Source organism: Mesoplodon mirus (assembly GCF_964341445.2).
Source record: "Mesoplodon mirus genome assembly, chromosome: 6".
NCBI classification, from domain to species: Eukaryota; Metazoa; Chordata; class Mammalia; order Artiodactyla; family Ziphiidae; genus Mesoplodon; species Mesoplodon mirus.
The window spans coordinates 17,790,088-17,811,006 of record NC_138982.1 but is presented as its reverse complement, the minus strand read 5'-3'; the positions used below and the strand labels follow the sequence as shown (position 1 = coordinate 17,811,006).

Below are 20,919 nucleotides of genomic sequence, written 5' to 3'. Positions count from 1 at the left end.
ACTCCCAACCACTGCGCCACCAGGGAAGCCCATCTCAGGGTACTTTAATACTTTGGGAAGTCAATTTAAACCTAATGACCAATATTAAGGAGCTTATTCAAAGACACATACATACCCGTTGTTCAACAGTAAGCATCATGGACTTTATTAAATTTGAGCTAACAGAACACTTTAAAAAAGAAATACTGAATAATCAACAATCTTATCAAAGAACCCAAAGCATTACAGGTCATGAATATACAATCTAATACAAAGAAATTACCTGTGTTTTCAATTCAAAAAGAATTCAAATATCCACATCTTAAAATTCTGGTGATTAGGGGAAATGATCTTAGTTAATTGTTTGTAAAATTACATTCCCAAGATAAATATCTGATGATGCGATATCTAGTTTCAGTCTGTTATTTGGTAACTGTACAAATTTGGTCTACCTGAACCTCATTTTTTAAAAACTGAAGAAAAAGACATCTACTTTAGCTACCTCAGAGAATTTCTGTTAAGATCAACTGGGAATTTTCTTTGAAATCTAAAAGGTAGAACCTATCATTACCACCAAGCCAGTGAAGACAAGCATATTTCTATAGATGATATAGCTAACAATGTCATTTGACCTTATGTAATTAAAAAAATCAAATCTGAATATATAGGAATGACCAACTAAATAAAACTTCCCATTAAATCCACTGCCAGGTTTTCATTTATTCATTTCTATGCATGACAGGACATCTGAAACAAGCTCATCAATATGTCAAATGTTCAAATCTATAGTTACCTTTATTACTCCTTCTAAATAACTGCAAAGATAGGGACATTTTAGCTTTAATTTGTATGAAGAAATTGGTGGAAAAACAGCAAATATGAGTTGGCTAAGCCAGGATTAGCAATTCCCTTATTTTAAACAATATACAACTCTATCATCTCTAAAACAAAACTCAAACTAATCACAGACAGTAATAATCGACAGAGACTAGATGTTTTAAATGGGGGCTCTGACCACATTTTAGAGAGTCATTCTAAAGCCTTATTACAATTTTTAAAAAATGTAGACTACATAGACCTGTGTGCATAAAACTCAATATTTCCTGTTAATTTTCTAAAGAAATTAAAATATCACACAAGCAGTAGCCAAACACTCTACAAAAATACGGAAGTAAAATAATTCTATCAATAAGCCTTTCTTATATTATTAAAAGCATTTGCTTTTCTAATCTTAGTTTGAATTGCATCTTTTATATGCAATAGATCATGACAAATCCATTAAATGCCTATAATAATGTCATGTAGGAATGCCTTTCACTATCACTTGTATCCACATTTATCTTTAAATGCTCTTTTTTGTGTAGGCAGTAGGTATCATATGTTTTTATGCCTATATGAAAAAAGTCACTAGACTCTTCTGTGTCAGTAAGTAGTGGAAGCATTCAGTATCCAGTGGTCTGAATTAGAAATTCATGTCATGATTACCTCAGTAGAATAAAACTTTTGGCACATGAATACTTTATTTTAAAACAAACTTTAACTGAAAAGTATCCGAAGCCGAGTGGTTTGCTCACCTTTCCTGGAATATGTCATATGTTTTTGTCATATAGACTATTGATATAAAAATGATGTAGAGTTCATGAAATGGCAATCTAATGTTTCCATCAGCATATGAAATATGTGGCCACTGGTTTGTCTTTTGTTTGGTTAATGCTGTTATGCTGTATAAATTACCCTAAAAATTATCACCAATTGCTTAAAATATTTCATAATGCTATACATTGTGTTCTCAGCAATTTCACAAAATGTAGAATGCTAAATGCACTGGAGGAGGAAGATTTTTGTATACAAGTAACTGTACATGAGGTAAATGATGAAAAGTTAAGACAAATAACAGGTGCTGGCATCCCCTGGAATAGGTATTTTATAGACCATTCGCATTTAGAATCACCTGGCAGATCTGTGCAAAGGATTCCAGAGACCCGCTAAAGACCCACTGAATCAGTCTGTGGGGATGAGGCCCTGCATTAAAAATTTTTCTTTAGTTTTTTTTTTTGTTTGTTTTGGCTGTGCTGTGTGGCTTGTGGGATCTTAGTTCCCTGACCAGGGACAGAATCCAGGCCCTCGGTAGTGAAAGCCCCAGTCCTAACCATTGGACAGTCAGGGAATTCCCAGGCCCTGCGTTTTTCACAATCATCCCAAGTGATTCTAATCACATTAAATCTTGAAAACCATTGCTCTAGGACTAGGGGCATGAACTAGATGCCATATTTTGTAGCTGGAATGTTCAAAATGTAAACATGTTCTCAAGGAGAATGCTAACACATGTTTAAAATGTGTCATATTTTATCTCTTCTGTTATATTACCCTAAGCTCTGAATAAGGGAATGTATCGTCCTGTGATTAATTAATTGATTAACTGGTTGACTGACTCATTTATTCCTTCACTGACCAAGTTACTGGGCATCATTTATGAGCTTGGCACTATGCTGGTGGACCTTTTCTTGTTGTTAATAACACAGCTGATAACCTTATAAGGCTTCAAGATATTCCTTACAACACTTTTTACGTGAAAGATGTTCAACAGTTCTTCATTGGATATTGTTGAATAAACAAGAGAATAAATGCATTCATGGATCCTTTTTGCACCATAAAAAATTGTCTGTCGTGAAAATAAGTCAAACAATGATTTCCTTAATTACCAACTCTTTGTAATGAAGCAAAGATATGACTAAAAACATCAGTCCAGGGCTTCCCTGGTGGTGCAGTGGTTGGGAGTCCGCCTGCCGATGCAGGGGACACGGGTTCGTGCCCCGGTCCGGGAAGATCCCACATGCCGCGGAGCGGTTGGGCCCGTGAGCCATGGCCACTGAGCCTGCGCGTCCGGAGCCTGTGCTCCGCAACGGGAGAGGCCACAACAGTGAGAGGCCTGCGTACCGCAAAAAAACAAAACAAAACAAAACAAAAAACCTCAGTCCTTTCCAGTACCTACAGATTTTAACAATTTCTTAAAATAATCATTGAAAATGACCGCTACTTGAAAATTACACAAAGGCATCCCAAGGTCACAAAATGGAATTTTAAAAGCCTAATTTCAGAGGCTGATATTCAGGAGATTTGCTTCTCTTTAGAGAAAACCGTGAAGACTGAATTTTACAGCATAGAAAGTATGCAGGTACAAGGTCTTTTAAAAGATATCCAACAAAGAATGGATAATATGAATAGTGATAGAAAGCTTAGGTGTGTGTGTGTTATTTATATATTAAATACCTTTTCAGTAGTTTGTGGCTGGCATTAAACACAGGAAAATGACCTAAATTTCACCTAGAATGTTCTAACTGGAGGTGATCTTAGTGATTATCTGGTATATTCCCCTAATTTAATATGTGTGGAATATGAAGCTCAGAAAATATAAAAAACTTGACCTATGCTTACTCACCTAACTAGCAAAATCACCAGCACTAATCCTTGGATTCAATTCCTGTTTTTTCAATTTAACATTTTTTGTAGTATCACACTGGGTGCTATAAATATAAATATGTGTTAGTGCCTCTAAACAGAACCAGAAGGCTGATAATCTACTGTGTTTTTAACTTCTTCATTGTCTATTCTGTAGCCAAAGAGAGAAGTGGCAAGAAGAATTGGCCAATATTTTCACTGATTCAAAATCTGTTCACCTCAAAAGGAACTCAAAATTCTAAAATGTACTTGGGAGTTCCATGAGTTAAAAATAGAGTATAAATTTAAACCCCAAATAACTAAATGTGTAAATTAAGTGTGTGCACTTACTGCCATGTCTTTTAGACTCCAAGATGCGGCGCAATTAGCATGAGAGGAAATACCCTGAAGATAGGAGTGTCTAAAATCACAAGTGCTAGGAGAAAGGTGCCCCTTAGCTTCACATTGCAACATCCTAACAGGTTGTTACTGTGACATTGAGTCAGATCCTGTGAACCAGAATAAGGAAGCTGCCCTACCATCAGGCATTTAGATAAGTGGAATTCAGGTTAAAAGGAAATGACAGTCATTGTAACAGTAGCCATTTGTTGTGACTATGGGAAAGGAAGACAGACAAAATACTCAAAGTAGCTTCTTGCAAAAGAAAAACAAAACAAAACAAAGAGACAGAAGTCTTCATTTTAACTAAACACCATACAAAATATAACCAATTACAGACTACCTAAAATTGTGGGAGGATTAGTTTAAAAGAGTTCTGATCACACCATCAGCCTTTTAAAGAGATTCTTTGACAGAGATTTAAATAGAGACGTTCTCAGCTTTACGAATATCATCTCCTATGCATAATTAATTCTATCAAGTTCATCTCAGACTGCCTATTTGGTTCCCATTAAACAATCAACAATTACACATTATGAACCCAGGGTTTGCTTCAGAAAGGTCAGCGGCGGGGAGGGGGAGGGATGATTCACACGTTGAGCATCTAATAATTTTTAAATATTTAAAATTTCTTAAATTTCCTCCTAGTTTATCTGCAAACAGCATTAGTTAATCAATGAGCAAGAACAATTGTGCAATGACAAACCACCCACAAGTCAAGGTGTTATCTCTAGCACACAGCAGAGTCCTTGGTGCATAGAGGGCATGCAATTAAGTCTCAACATCCTTCCTGAGTTCTCCTTGTGGAACTCTTGTAATTAGTAGCTTTTCCCAAAACGTTCAATGAAAGGTAAAAAAATAAGCCTAAAATAAACAAACAAATGAAAACTCTAAAGGGAACATACAAGCCAAAATTTGCTGCCTCCTCTTTGTACTTTCACCTGTATGGGAAGGGAGAGTAATCTACTAGTGTTTAAAAATGTAGTCCTGAGTTCATACCCCACCGGAACATCCTACCCACGTGACCTTGAATAAGTTATGTTACATCTCTCTCCATAAATTTATCGCCCTGTTAAATGGAGTTAATGATAGTATCTTCCTCATAAGATTGTTTTGGAGATTAAATGTGTGTTGCATATGAAGGGGTAACGCTGTGATTGGTAGATAGTAAATACCCAATAAATATCAACTATTATTATTACCATCAAAAAGATGGTGGCAGTTATAAATACTCTGAAAGCTGAGATCCTTTGTAATGCATGCAATGAAACTTAATAAACAAAACATTGGTGCTTATTAAATAAATTCCTGCTACTGATTAGAGTCAATTATGTTCACACAATGGCCTTGTTTTACCGCTTTCTCAGTAATTAAGACACGTAAAAGTTCTCAGCACTAAGTATTGCCTCATGCTAGCCAGGGAAAAGAGGAAGAGCTCATTTGCTCTTTATATGGACACCAATGCTAGATTTGAGAGCTTCAATGTACAGTAATGTTGTCATTTTCCCCCTTCATCTAGAGTTTACCAAGTTCACTAATTTACAGCCATGCTAAAATTCTCAACAACCATTTCAACATAAGATTTATATCTTTCATTTCTTTTTCATGTAGCAATAGCAAAGTACATACATCTGATCATCCTTGATTCTAAGACTGAGTGCATCACCCAATTTACAATTTAAAAACTTATAATCACATTTCACAAACAAGGCTGCCTTGCTATTCCAACCAAAATATTATGAGGCTTATGAGGAAACTTGCAACGATAAATTTTAAAAGTTTGTAGATAGTAACTAAATAACATCTTTATGAGAACAAGTATCAGGGGATTGATGGAATTTGTTAATAGCAACAATAACAAGAAACATTTAGGAAGCTTCTGCTGTGTGCCAGACACTGACTAACTCTTTGAGGTAAGTGCCGTAAGTTTCTCCATTTTGAAGATGAGGAAACTGAGGTACAATGAAGTAATAAGCAGTCTGATCCCAGAGTCCAAGTTCTTACCCATTATCCTACATACGGATGTTGTGGCTTCTATAAATGTTACATTCATCAAGTATAGTGTATCTATATTCTAGCCAAATGCTCCAAACACTAAACCAAAATCTCTGCTTTGAACTGTTTTTAACCTTTATGGCCATGGAAGGAATAAACAAAGAGCACGCCTTGAAATTTAGAATGGAGTACATAAAGACACCAGTGACTCACTCCTACCTCAAGTCTGTCTGTCCGCATTAATTTCTGTGCAGCAGCTGCAGCAGCTGCAGGTACAGGGACCCCAGGATTCCCTGTAACCAACATTGGTGCAGTCGGCAAGATCTCTGCTGGAACCAGGCTTGGGGAAACAGGTCCCAGGTAGGGATTAAAGGCTGCTGATGCATTGGTGGCTAAGCTTGGTGCAACTGAAAACATTGGCTGAAAAATAAAATACAAAGCAAAATTTAATCAGCAGGTCTTGGTTCAAAGTTGATATCCTGCATTATATATCTATCCTCCATCCATGTATCCATGCATCCATCCATAATCCATTCTTCCTTTGCTTCCTCTTTCCCTCCCTCCCTCTCTCCATTTAATTGTATGCTTATTTACTCTCATTTAGGATAAGAATGTTTCTTAAAATAAGCATTCATCAAATCAATGTTTTTCTAAAATATAATGGGTAATTATCCATTAAATTTTCCACTGGGACTTTGAAGCTTGGGGTCTATAATACTTGCAATTTCTTTTTGAAAAATAGCTCAACCATTCAATACAGAAACTTCTTGTGGTTACCTAATCTCCACCTTTGTCCTGATTTAATCCTGGAAACTTGTCTAAGAAATACATTTCATAATTGCTACGTCAGATGTACTTAAAAGATCTGTTTACAACTGTTAATAGGTTGCAAGTGTCCTATTATCTAGAATAAATAAAGCAGAACTCACAGTGGATAGCAGAATTTCACAGTCAATGTAAACTGTGAATAAATCTTATGGGATACGTGAAAGGTGATGATGACACCATTTCTTTTGAGCACATAAGATAAAGTATTTGGCATATATATTTGTTGCAGGTTTTCCTGGGGAAATTATAAATCTTCCACCAGCCTATTACACCTTTGTGAGATACTTAACGAATTCAGCTTACTAGGGAGAAACTATTCTGAAATGTGAAGTCTGAAAAAGAACACTTCTAAAGAAATGCATTATGATTGTTCAAGGAAATACATATAGTAGCATTGAATAAAATGCTACAAGATAGATTTTTTTTGCCAGAAATGCTTTCATGAATATATGAAAATGGTTTCTATTTGTTGATATGAAAATCTGCATATCAGGAAATATATCTGTTTTTGAGTAAAATTAAATAATTTACCTGAAATCTATTTTAACAATGTGCTTTTCCAGTTTTCAAAAGATAACCTAGCACAATTTTCCACCTTACTGGTGGTAAATTTTCAACTTTCTAATTCAATGGAGTTTTCATTCTTGATGTTTAATGCTGTGTGTAATAATAACGTTTGTTTCCAAAACACAAAAACAAATGGACAAAATGGATCCTGTTCTTTAAGGTAATTTTAAACAATTTGTTATCTTTACCCTGTAGTAAGGAATAGAATCACAGAAATTTCTTTTAGAAAGAAAGGGACATGAGAATGTAGATAATTCTTCCCTCTGACAGGAATAAGAAGTTAGATGACCCCAGAGTTTATTTATTATTCAAGAGAGTTTTGGTGTAAAGTTTTATGCAATCAAGATGTATATGTTACAAAAGTAATTCTTACAGCTCATAAGAAATATCTTAAAAAAAATAAAATATATCCTTTATCTAATTTGGCCCTGACTCATCCTGTATTTAGAAGAGTAAAACAGATTTCAAGTATTCTTTTTTTCTTAGGGCAGTGGTTCTCAATTATGGGTGATTTTGTCTCGCAGGGGACATTTTGCAATATCAGGGGACATTTTTGGTTGTCACAGCTGGGAGGGTGCCAGCTGCACCTAATGGGTAGAGGCTGCTAAGTGTCCTATAACACAGAACAGTCCCTCATAACAAAGACTTATCCAGCCCCAAATGTCAATAGTGCTGGGGTTGAAAATTCCTATCCTAAAGGATACAGCCTTCTCGTGACTTCACAAATTGTTTTAGGACAAAAGATTTGCAGCTAGCATGTCCAGTCTTACTAAGAAGACCATGTAATATAGAGTATTTAATACATAATTTGATTCACTTGGGTGAATAAACAATATACCATGGATTCCATCGATATTTTCAAATTAAAATAATTATTGTTCCTAATGTGTTGGTTTGAATGCCATGTTTAGTTGCCCTGCCAGGTTGATGGCTCTTGATGAAGTCGCCTAAAGTAATACCTCCAGTCCCCAGTTCCATCCCTGCCCAAGGCAGCTACCCACGGACAATAGGAAACTATTGGGGGTTCCAGATATTAACAGTCAATAACCTGTCAGAAACTGGGGCCCAGAGCAATCTCCATCTATCAACAGTTACTTATTCAAACAGCAGCTGATCTGATACTGCTTCACTGACTACTGGCTGCCAAGGCAGCAGCAACACAAGAGTTGACCTGTATAGTAAATACATGTTGAACTTGGATCTCTATTCAGAAATATTCAGGTTAAACTTACACTGTTACATACTGTCGGACACAATATGTGAAATTCCAGCCAGAAAAACACTCTAATTTTTCTCTTAGATATTTAAGAATTATAAGAAATTTAGCACAGAAGACTAAAAGACTAGTTTAGAATATGGAGAACAGAGCTGGTCAATGTTAATTCTTGCTATGAATTAATATGTATTTCCAGAGAGGGCATTTTAAACGTATACTTCAGAAAGTTATTGAGATGTTTATGTCACTTTGCACAATCTACTATAATTATTTAGAAGCAGAGGTCAAACTGACAAACTGATGGAGGGAAGAAAAGCATTCTTATTTTAAGAAAATAAGAGCAGTGGCCAGTAAAATTCAGCTTTGTTAAATATCAATGAATAAAATAAATTTATAATCTGCAATGCACATAGTGTAGCAGTTGCATATTACAGATAAAAGAATACTTTTATGAGATAAAAATAGTCATCTTATTAACTGGAAATAATTTTTCCACTAGATTGTTTCTACAGAGTCGTCACATGAATTAATTTTCTGACAATTCAGCAGAACAAATTCAAATCTGAAGAACTTTAGGGCACTGTCCCCAAGTAAAATCTGTAGCAGCTTCTAAAATTCTAAAGCATCAACTATTCAACAAACATTATCTCAAACTGCTCCCTCTCCAGGTAAAGAGTTATTTGTTAAACAGGCAGAAAATCGATAATAATAGCTCTATACTTTGAAACTGGATTCCAGTAGCTGCCAAAAAAACCCACTGAAGTGCAGCATTCCTTCATTTCTTTTGAATTTCTGTAAATTTGTTATATTCCTTTTTCAAAGAGCACCTTGCTGGAGGTAGGTCTTGCTGGCCCCAGCAGAGTGCTCTAATCAGATTAGTGAAGCACTTGAACTGTAGCACTGCCAATTCTCTATTCCAAAAGCCATCCTAAAGAGGATTCAGCAGAATCGCAAAGACGGATATTAATACAATGGTATTATCAAGCAGCATCCTATTTTCTCCGAAGTAACCACAGGATAACATATAACTATGTAATTGGTGTATTTGATACTGACTATATCCTTCTAATAATGATTTACAGATATCTTTGTTCCCAGAAGGCGTAAGGAAGGTTGGCTTATGATTGCCTTTTTGCCAGTGAACATCCTAAGCAGAGAAAAACAAATTGCAATCTTACTAATGCTGGTGCATTTATGGGCTAGCCACTTGGTTGTTTTAAATGAGACATTTGATTCCATTAAGGTAATCAGGCCTTATTATGAATGAAAATGTTATTCAGTTTCACATTATAACCCTCGTTAAACGTGTGCCAACATGATTATTACAATAATTCTATTTATTGTGTGCCAGGCATTGTGCTAAGTGCTTTACCTATGTTATTATATTTAATCCTCATAATAGTAGAGTATAAACTCCTTGGAGCAAACGAAAGCAAAAACTCCATTGCTTTTGTTACAAGGAGGAGGGGATACATGTTTAGTTCACTACTAAATTCCCAGAACCAAGAACGATGCCTGGCACACAGTAGGCCCTCAATAAATATACACTGAGTAAGTGTTTGAGTGAGTGAATGAATGAATGGAAGTGTGAATAAATTACAGCCTTGTCGGGTGGATATTATTAATTTCATCTTGCAGATAAGGGAAAGGGCTCACAGAGATTATGTGCCCATGGTCACAAACGAGTGCATGGAAGACCTAGGATTTAGACATCGGTGTGTTTAATTCCAGGTGATTCTAAAACCAGTGGTTCTCAATGCTGGCTGTCCAACAGAAGCACCTGGACGACTTGAAGCCCAGAACTCCCTGGCACTCTCTACTCATCAGAATCTCTAGGCAGCAGTATTTTTTAAAGCTCCTGGGGAAATCCGATTCCATATACTATGTGGTCTTCTACTATTTAAATACAGAAATAGGTCCAGTTTTCAGGTTCTATGTGAGGTCTCTAAGTATATGTGCTTCCTGTGGCTCCCTGCTTTTGAACTTGGTTTTCCCTCCACGGTGAAGGTTGCTCCTGTCCAGCCCAACTGTTTAATTCCTAATTAGGCTTCAAGAATCAGGACTCTTTCTCGAAGTTTGCCCTGATCCACGCACACCTCCAACTAGGAAGGGGCTTTTCCTACCCTCTGTTCCTACGTAATTCTTCATCACTGGAATTCAGTATTGATCGCCAGGTGTGTTTACTTAACCATCCCCTCTACTTGGGCTCTCAGAGTACAGTCTCATGCACTGTGCTTTGTCCATTTTGCATATCCTGCACTTGGCATCTATACAGGTCCTCTACAAACATTTGCTTAACAAATATATTTATGGATTTGCTGTTTTTCTCTGTCACAGAAACTAACAAGCAAATATATTAAATATTTTCTAGTATACATATTTGAACATTAAAAAAGATTTAGTGTTATTTCCTCTGAATCTCAAATTTTAATCATTAATTTCTTTAGTATGCTTATTTAAAATTTAATTTATTTTATTTTTGATTGTCACTTTTTTTATATTGAACTAAGTTTCATTAACATACTGTTACCATGCTGTAATCTTGCAAATATCATAGGGATTCTAATTTATTTTAAAACACTGTGTGAAACAGGGTTTGTTTTGCATATAATGTTTGCCATTTTTAATAAAATAGAGGGAGTATATAAAACAAATAATATATACTCAGTATGTGCTGGGATTTACAGAACACAAATTTTAAGTCAGACTTTTCTAGATTTTACCTCTGTGTGTGTGTGTGGCGGGGGGTGGTGTATGTGTGTGTTTGTGAAGGTCAAACGTGTAAACAGGGAAAAATTAAGCTTTTAAAAAAAATTTACAGCACAAAATCAAGGTATATAAAACCATGTTTCTGGGTAAGCACAGCCCTGTAAAAGTGCTATAAACAGTCTCTGTAAACAATTATTTTGAATATAAACATAGAGCCAAAAGCTAAGGGGAATTATCAACAAATTTACATTACAGTGTCTTTTCTTCTAAGAAGGTAGCATGTGACTGGAATAAAATGAGAAATACTGTTTTAAACTCTGCTTCTAGACTGACTTGCTGACTGGGCAAATCAAATGACCACTTACTTTATTCTTAATTTCACATTATACTTCAAGCAACTTTTAATGAAGTAATAAACATTTAAATAAAGAAGACTTACTTCTAGCCCTCCAAGAAGAAAGGTATCAACAAATATGGCCTGGTGCCTAAGATTCAGGGCCCATTCTCATGCTGCTTGAGGAAGTAGAGGCTCCTTGACAGAAATGGGCAGTAGTAAGATGGGGAGGATGGATGAAATAAGATTCAGGGTGACTGACCTGGAAACATTTTTACCAGAAACACTTGGGGACAAAGCAGCCTTATCTCAACCACTAGTTGGATAAACTGGAATGTAAAGCACTAAAAAACAATTTAAGAATTCTAGGTGTTCCTGGAAGTGTGACAAATGATGACTTCAAAGCTTTCAGGAACCAATGCCAAAAAACTGCTTGGATATGAAGTGACAGCAAAGGCAAGGTGACAGGAGCAGCAAAGGAGCTCCTAAGACTTCAGCTAAATCCAGTAACTTTGAATTTCTCTATCCCTAGCCTACTTCAAGTTCATGAAATGCATAGGGAATTCGACATGAGTTTTGTACCTCAAAGTGGCTAGTGTGTGTACCTTCAGGGCAGCTGCCATGGGAAATTATAGATGGCCAAGGCCAACCTTTGGGCACACAGGGAAAGGCATGGGAGGGCACTGCTAGGGGACCTCCAGAGCTCAGATACACTCTTTAAAACACTGCTTATGCAGACCTCTTCAAGGGCAACGCCAAGAACCTGGAATCAACAGGATTTCTGAAAAACATCTTTTCTGGGATGGACCAAAGAAATACACCAGATGCCTCCAAGTTGTGAGCCCCTAGGTGCAGTCTATCATTGGTTATTTAGTAATTTCTTGTTAGATTACCTTTGCATCAGATAGTGCATGGCAAAATAATTGTATTTTTTAAAGTACTACCTAGAAAAAAAATCCAGAAATTTTATTTTTTTAATTTGGATAATTAAATACTATACGTCCTCTATTTATCTTTAAAGATCATACAATAAAGGAAAAACTGCTCTTTTGCATTTTTATTAGTGGTTTAGAAATGATAATAGAACTAGCACCAATTACTTGATAATTTACTATGCTAAATTTTAGGAAGTAGACATATAAATTCAATTATTTATTTTCAACTACTTATTTTCTTATCTTATGAAATTGGAATAATTATAACATTGGTAGGACCTTTCAAATAATATATCTTAAAGTTTTCACTATATGTTGAAGACGGTCAGGGTTTTTAAATGAATCCACCAAAGATCCAGGGTTGGTTGGTGGCAATCTCCATTTAGTGTTTCTACAGCATGGACGCCAGAACCTGAACGGCCTGGGTGAAAATCCTGGCCCTGCTAACTCACTAGCTATGTAACTTGGGCAAACTAGTTAATCTCTGAACCTCTGAGTCTTCATCTCTAAAGCTGGATAATATTCCCTACTTTTATAGTATGGTTGTGAGGATTTATGATATAAAATGTGCTGAGTGCCTTCAATGCCCTCAGAGTACTGTAATTACCCCCCAAATGTTATGTTCTTTTTCAGATTCTTGGCTTGGTACATTTCATTACAACATAATCAAGTCCATGAAAACAAGAAACTCACCTATAAATCCCTGCATTTCCCAGACCAGCCCAGTGTCATGTTCTGGAGATCTTAAATTTATAGACCCGGTTTCTCAAAATTTATGAGAAAATGAGAACCCAAACTGGGCGGCATGATAGCTATTTCCTGGTCCCAGCAGTACCCTCATCAAGTCCCTGGCTGCCTCTGCTAACAGTCTACTAATAGGTATCCACCTGTACTCCCCATTCTATGCTGCAGTCTCTATATAATTGGGCTTGTGCTCTGGTTCCAGTTATAATTCCCTTGGACTCTGGCACAGGTAAACTCCCATGAACCTCTGCCTGTTCTTCTCATGTTTGGGAAACTCTTTCCCTCATTCTTTCTTTCACTTATCAAGCAATTTTTTAAATCTCTGCTACATGCCAGGCATAATGCTAGATGCTTCTGAATTTGATTAGACCTTGCTAGCCTCTTCCCCTCTTCATGTTTCCTCCGGTTATGGTCTGGGGGCCAAACTGGCTGGCCCTAGAGAACTAAGATGGTTTACTTACTTGACTAAAAGCCCAGTCACTGCTCAGATATTCCTGATACTGCTGATGTTATGAATCTGCTCACAGTATTATCTCCTTTGCTATCACTTACTGCCTGGGTTGGATCCAAGTTTATACCACGTCTTCAAACACCACCATCTATTCTAGTGGCCATCCTCTTTTGAGTGGCAACCCTTTTCCATATTAGTCACCTGGCTGCTTCCAGCTGTTATAATTCTGTAGGCCCAGCTCTAAAGTTCCAGTAAGCAGCTGGTTATGATCGTCTCGTTTATTTCTGAAACTGCATATCATTACCCTCATCAAAACAGGGCTGACTACAAAAAGGATCGAGAAGTCTCAGGTGGGGTTTTGAAGGCAAATTTCCTGGATTAAAGCCTTCTCTACAGTCATTAAAACCCTAAATGCTTTAAAATTGAATAATTAAAATGACTTCTATACTCATTACAAAAACGTCACTCTGAATGGAGTCTATTTTTAGACTATGATCTCAGGATGCCTTTAGCAGAAGGGTAATTCCACATTCAAATCTAGTCATATCAGGGAAAATTAACATAAAGCCTGAATGGGCTCACAACTAATAAAAATAAATGCTCTGTCTAAGCAGAGAATTTTCCAACAAAAACACCAGAAAATGAGGTAATTTTTCTGATGGTTTCAGAAATCTGTGATTTGTTGATTTTTTTTTTTAAACAACACATATTTGTTACTAGCATTTCAAACACATGAGCATAAATGGTGTTTAGAGTTTGTCCCAGGATTACACATACGATGACCCCGAAATGGCCTTGAGAGTAAAACTCAAGGACTAACTCAGGAGATGGGCCAAGACTTCACAGTGAGGAACTCACTGTCATGACCTGTTCTCTGCCACGTGGGAACCACACTTGCTGATCTCAGAGGTGCTCCCAGTCACCGAGAGGGTAGAGCCTGCCGGTCAGCACGCTTTAAATGTTGAAGTGGAACAAAGTATCTCACATCAAGGAGAGATATTATATATCGACTATAGTAGTAGCCACCCCAAGGATTTATCAGATCTTTGAAACCATATGTGAGAGTCGAGTGTAAAAGAGAACTCTTGTCCTATATTTTATGCTAGAGACAATGATTAAACTTGTTTTTAAACCAAATGGAAATCCCAACACAGACATGTGAAATTAACAGGTGTCACAGAAATAAATTTAAGATATCATATTTTTAAATGAGTCCCCAATAATGGAAAAAATATATCAAGTTAAAACAGACAGAATTATAATATTCTCTCACCTCAACTGTATAGTATTGATAATTGGTATCACTGCCGATTGGATTTGGAGATCCCTCCCACCTCGAAATGCAATCCCCCCCTCTTTTTTGGAATGATTGGTTCATTAAGTTCTAAGAGAGAATAATAATTACATTGAGTTCAGGAGTTAAAATGTATCAGGAAAAAAATTAGTTAGCATACATGCTACAGTTAGCATATCAGAAAAATGTGGGTCTTCATGTTTCCATGACCCCATAATATTGCATATAAGTCAGTGACAGGAATATTCCGATCATTGCAAATTTCAACATGCATTTAAACACAGAATTACTATATCACAATTAACATCAGAACATCTTTTGTAACCTAAAATTAGTTATGATATTTATCTCTCACATTTTTGTGGATAAATGTGAGTAAAGGTTATTGAAGTCATTTGTCACATACACCCTCCTCCCAAATCCAAATAAATAAACAAACAAATAAATAAATATGCTCAGAATCAAAGGTTACGTACATACACTGCTCAGTAAACATTAAATCCATATGACCACCTACAGTTTATAAAAGTTTGCTCTTTTCTTAAAAGCTCATGGAGTTTCTGCCTCTCCTGATTAGTTCTCCTTTGATGAGACTTCGAGGTCCATGATATAGATTCACCACTGTCAGAATTTTCCTAGCATTTGTAACTACAAACTAGTTTCAATTTAAGTTTAAAACAATAACAAAGGCTCCTTTTCAAGAAAGAGAACTGTACAGATTCTCTTTAAGGAGGGAGGAAAGGGAAACATTTTCCCAAAATTAAAGATAATATACACCAATTTTTTAAATGACTATTACTGTTAAAGGTAGCCTGAAAATGCACCTTGACTATACTGATGAGTTTAACGACCATTTTAAAAAAGACCATTTAACATCTGCAAGTCACAGGATTTAATTTGAAGGGAGTTTTCAGGGACAAACATGCTGTAATGTAAATTTCCACATGATTTAGCCAGAAAATGAGTAACTTTACGGTGTGAAAATTGTTTCCAGGGTTTGACTGCTAGTTTGGCTAGAAAATGCTAGGTAATATACTGTTACCTATGTTCACTTGATCTAGTGCAATCACCACTTTAACACTGAAAGTGAGCACTCAGAATGACAAAATTCAGGAACGAGAACTGAGAACACACTTACCACGGGTTGTAATGGGGCACCGGGCATCATGGCGTTGGCTAGTTGCATTTGCTGGGCCAACATGGCCATGTTCTTCTGCTGAATCAAGTTATTGCGCCCATTTATCTCCAATTGCGTTTTTAAGTGGGGGGGTGGGTGAAGATATTTGCAGTTCTCCCTGGAGCAACGACCCTAAGAAACAAAAGCAGAAAAGATCACCTTAAAAAAATAATAAAATCCACAAATCTTAAGAAAATCATAATGATGCAAACCCGTCACTTGAATCTACCGTGGGTCTTTCACACAATGAAAAAAAGTCCAAATCACTTTATTATACATTTTGAGTAAATAATGAATTCACTCAAGTGTATTATCAAAATGAGACATTAAGACATGTGAAAACAGTTTCAAGCTTAAAGAAGCTCCTGTATTTTAATATTAGCACTAATATTTCTAGATGCAAGTTTAAAAATCTACAAACTGCCAGGGGAATATTAAAACACAGAATTATCAAATAAAATATTAGACTCCTTCCATAACATCGTCTGGTTAACTTTAATGAACCCAAAAGAATGATGAAGTTTTACCATCTATTTTTACTTGTACTGAGTCATAAGGAAATGAAATTAGAGGACTCAAGGCACACTGTTATCTTCAGTAAAACACCTTTACACGTATCTCACAAGAAGTAACATTAAAATTACACTAAGCGTTATAAGCCAATATATTAAGAAATGTACAGATGAAAAGAAGAAAATTCCTACACATTCCTCACTGTGTATAGAGATTAGTAAGTATAGTGAAATATTGGTGAAAAATGTAGCCTTTAACCTTTCAGTGGTAAATCTAGTCTACATCACCCAAGAATTATAAAACAATAGAAACAGACATATTTACCCTCCAAAAAACTTAGAGTATAAAATGGAGGAAAAAAATAAGTTACTATAAAACAAGAAATGTGAATATACCTTTCTTTTGGGATGATTCTTCTCATCAAAATATATATATTAAAGTCTGTATTATGCAATATTGTCAGGGATTGACTCATATTATTTCAATATAGTATTGTCAAGTCATATTGATAGTAACTTATCTCATGAATTACCACCTTGACAACTTCTTTCACTAATAAATCTAATTAGAACTGTTTGTGAGGGTAAAAGAAAGATTTAATTGAAGCCATCAACCACCTTCTTGAGCTTTCTTTGATTTTTCTAAGAAAAATCTATTTACCATAATTTGACCTAGTACTGTAAATTGACTCAGAAAACTGATGTTTATATTTGTGAGAAAATCTGTCACAATTCTAATTTGAATGATTTATTTCTGGCTCATTTTGATGAAGCTTTTTAGGAATAAGTTCATAAGTTTATATCATAGGATACTGCCTGTTACTTGAACAAGCTTTATGTAATAAAGCTTCACTAATAATATTTTAGGTCAGGAGGCAGGAGAGAACAGTGGCCAATAGCAAGGACCTTACAGGTCTCAGGACCTGGGGTAGAGGCCTAGCTCTCTCACTCATCAGCTGCATGAATTGCATAAAAAACTAACTTCTTTAAGCCTCGGGGTTTTCATTCATTTCAAAATTGCTATATAACCTACAAAAAAAGAAATTTATTTTTAAGATTAAAGAAGATAATGTCTATGTCACACCCTCGGTACTGCATGGCCCCCTCCAAGGAGCAGGGGAAGGTCAGAAGCTGCTATTACCAACCACTCCCAGAGCATTTTAAATTGTATACACAATAAGAGAAAACCAAAATATTGGCATGAAGGTAATTTTTATAATATTTATTAGTTATGGCTATTGATACATTCACAAGTAAAGTAACATTTACATATCTATGACCTATTCCATCTGAAATCATCATGCTTGATATCTGTTGAGATCGTGAGTGTATTAGCGTAAAAGCATCTGGATGCAAAACAACTTTCATAAAAACAACACTTCGAGTCACAAGATAAACCACAGGGAATGACTGGCCAACATAAATAACTCATGGATGACACATGGTCTGATGTCAGGGATATCCAGTTGGGGTCTTTTAAAGAAAACCTGCTTTTTCAGTACAAAGAACAACTTGGTTCTAAGAGAAATTCTGCTTCTCAGTATCTCCACATCACATTTCTTACTAAGATTGGATTTATTTAAGTGCAGATAAGCAGGGTTATATCCACTCTGAGGATTCAGTTACTGTCAATTGACTCAGATCAGTTTCTAGAGTTACATAAATAGCACAGAGACAGCCCTGGGCCCTGAACCCTGCTTTGTCAACACTAACACTGGTCTTCCTGGCACTTCATTCTAGTGCCTCCCTTGAACACAAACCACCAGGGCTTCCTACCTAGGAACACAGCCTGGATTGAAATAATGAAGGAGAGAAGCCACGTGCAAACCAACATATATTCTGTATCCCCGCATCTCAACACTTTTAACAGAAACTCGGACCTTTGGTTTTCGTTTTGCCTTTACTACATCTACTCAGGAAAAATGCCATTCTACTACACTTCCTACATAGGCCACCTTTCCTTGTTTAGCTTGATTTGACTGGATTGCAGCCTCACTTTCAAAAAGCTATGTTCCTAAGAATCAACTGAGGACATTTTGTGGCAAAGTATACAGACTACCAAGCCTCTTCCACAGAGTTTGTGGCAATAGGTCTGGGGCCCAGGGATCTACATTTTAATGGTATTCCAGGTTATTCTGATATAGCAGAAAACACTACAAAACACAATTCTGCAAAGACACGTGAATTTTTCATTGACATGTATGGAAAAAATAACTGAGTAGCCTCCGCAATTGATATTAGATAAAATTAGCTTCTTAGGAAGGTCAAAACGTGTTTAATGCTTACTATGCTGCTGAATAATTGTGGTTTGACAAATAAAAAGGTCAAAAGCAAGTTAGAATAAACATCCTCTTCCAGAGAATTGCCTAAGCTCTGAGGAAAACCACCAGTAGCAACCCTTCTAGAGAGTTCAGGTAAATATGACATTGGTACCTCTCCACATTCATCCATCTCTGAGTTCCCAGCATTGTACCTCAATAAGCATTTGCAGAATGAATGAATGAACACTTCTTACTAAATGCTTAAAGATGAATTTGACTGTAAATCCATCTGGAGACAATGAAGATAACAGAATAAAAACTAGATCTCATACCAAATTTTGTACTGAGTTGTACTAACCTAATGCTGCTTTTATTCAGAGGCCAGAAATTTGAACACACAATAAATAAAGCCTGCCACAATAAAAAGAGAAAAAGTAACATGAGGCCTGCAAGTTTCACTAGGGAGGAAGGTTTGTGAAGGGATTCAATGTACTTGGTATTTTAAAATCTATACAGTGACAATACATTCTAAAAATCTAAAAACAGAAATTCAATCAGTATCTTGTACTCACATATGCAGATTTTTGTATAGGAGCGACTACTCTACATCATCAGAGATTTCACCCCAAGATACAATAAACTGGGTTGCTAGGATTAATGCAAAAACATGAAGAAGTTTTTATTCAGTTTTCTACATGAAAGTTTTCTACAGTTTTATTCAGATTGCTACATGCAGCTCCCCTATTGCCATATAATTGTACATCTGACCAAACATAGCTTGGTTCAAACAACAGCTTTGTTAATTACTTGCCCTGTGACCTTATGGAAGTTAGTTAACTTCTCAGAGTGGCCATAGCTTTCCTGTAAACAGTAACAATGCCATTGACCTCACTGGTGATGTATGAGAATTGAGCAAGATAGTGGGCCAGCCTCATACATGGCTCCTGGTATAACAGGCTGGCAATAAATATTAATAATTTCTCTCTCTTTCCTTAAGTTCTCAAGCTAATAACAAGCAGCAGTTGCTTAACCTAGCACCCTATCTGTTAAAGATACTAAAAATAATACAAGTAGCAAAACTCAGTGACAGTACATGTCAACCATCAATAACATAAGCTTTCCCCTTAATCATCATTTTCTATCTGCGACATACACTAAGGGAAAATGCCATTCTAATACATTTCTCACAATGTTATGCTTCTGCGGTTTACTTCTGTTGATGGCACCGAAATCTTATTTTCAGTGAGCTGGCCAGCTGACTAGCAGGCCACACTATACCGCCTATACCATAAATATCTTAGACTCCATTCAAGGAGGCCTTTTGTAAGTTAACACAACACAGATTCCGAAGACATCATTGTAATGCATATACTGTATATTTTAAGGAAACGGAGGAAGTTCAATAAAATATTGATCCAGAATAAGTCCATTTTTCTCTAATAATTTTTCTACATCTTTAAATATAAGTAACCTGTCCAGAAAAAGTAAAAAATGTCCCCTTGTAGACCATTTGAGGCTAATGAGAGATTAAGTCATCAAATCCTCAATTTCTAAGGTTACAAACTGTTAAATTGTGAATTGAAGGATTTTTTCATTAGCCTTTGAAATTGGTACAAAGTGTGTGATTCTAACAAGGGAAGATGTACATTTAGATTAGTTGAGCCTCAAAATAAATGCCTGATTAATTTTTAAACATTATAGTGTAATTAAGTATACTTTAAAGTGATTTCACACATAGTACAAGCATATATAATACATATCTAAAAATGATATGTATGTGATGTATATAGTGAAGAATAAAGATAAAAACTGAATGAAACTAGAGATGGCAATGTAGAGACATAAGAAACTATTTCTCTGCTATTTCTAATATTTATTTAAGAACTAGCTAACAATCAAAAATAAAACATCTTACTTAGAAGTCGGCCAAACTTAACAAGACAAAAAATCAACATTATATTTGAAAACTGGAAACACTAATTTCCCATTTTTAATTACACTTCTTCCATCTAAAATAAAAGGAATATAGTGACCTATGAGGTCAGAATGTAAAAAGTCACCTTATTAAGTTGCCAATGGT

The 20,919-nt window shown here is 35.9% G+C and overlaps 1 protein-coding gene across 19 annotated transcripts in view; it reads right to left on the bottom strand.

Moving 5' to 3' along the window:
• MBNL1 (muscleblind like splicing regulator 1) overlaps window positions 1-20,919 on the bottom strand; it is a 179,548-nt gene that overhangs the window by 24,634 nt on the left and 133,995 nt on the right. For 11 of the 19 annotated variants that reach the window (XM_082624989.1, XM_082624994.1, XM_082624986.1 and 8 more), the window contains 3 exons: window positions 16,028-16,198; window positions 14,869-14,979; window positions 6,031-6,231 (listed from right to left, as the gene is read on the bottom strand). In XM_082624989.1, coding sequence (XP_082481115.1) covers window positions 6,031-6,231; window positions 14,869-14,979; window positions 16,028-16,198 — 483 coding nt within the window. The remainder of the gene's footprint in view (window positions 1-6,030; window positions 6,232-14,868; window positions 14,980-16,027; window positions 16,199-20,919) is intronic. The other 8 variants (XM_082624993.1, XM_082624984.1, XM_082624995.1 and 5 more) reach the window with 1 other exon arrangement.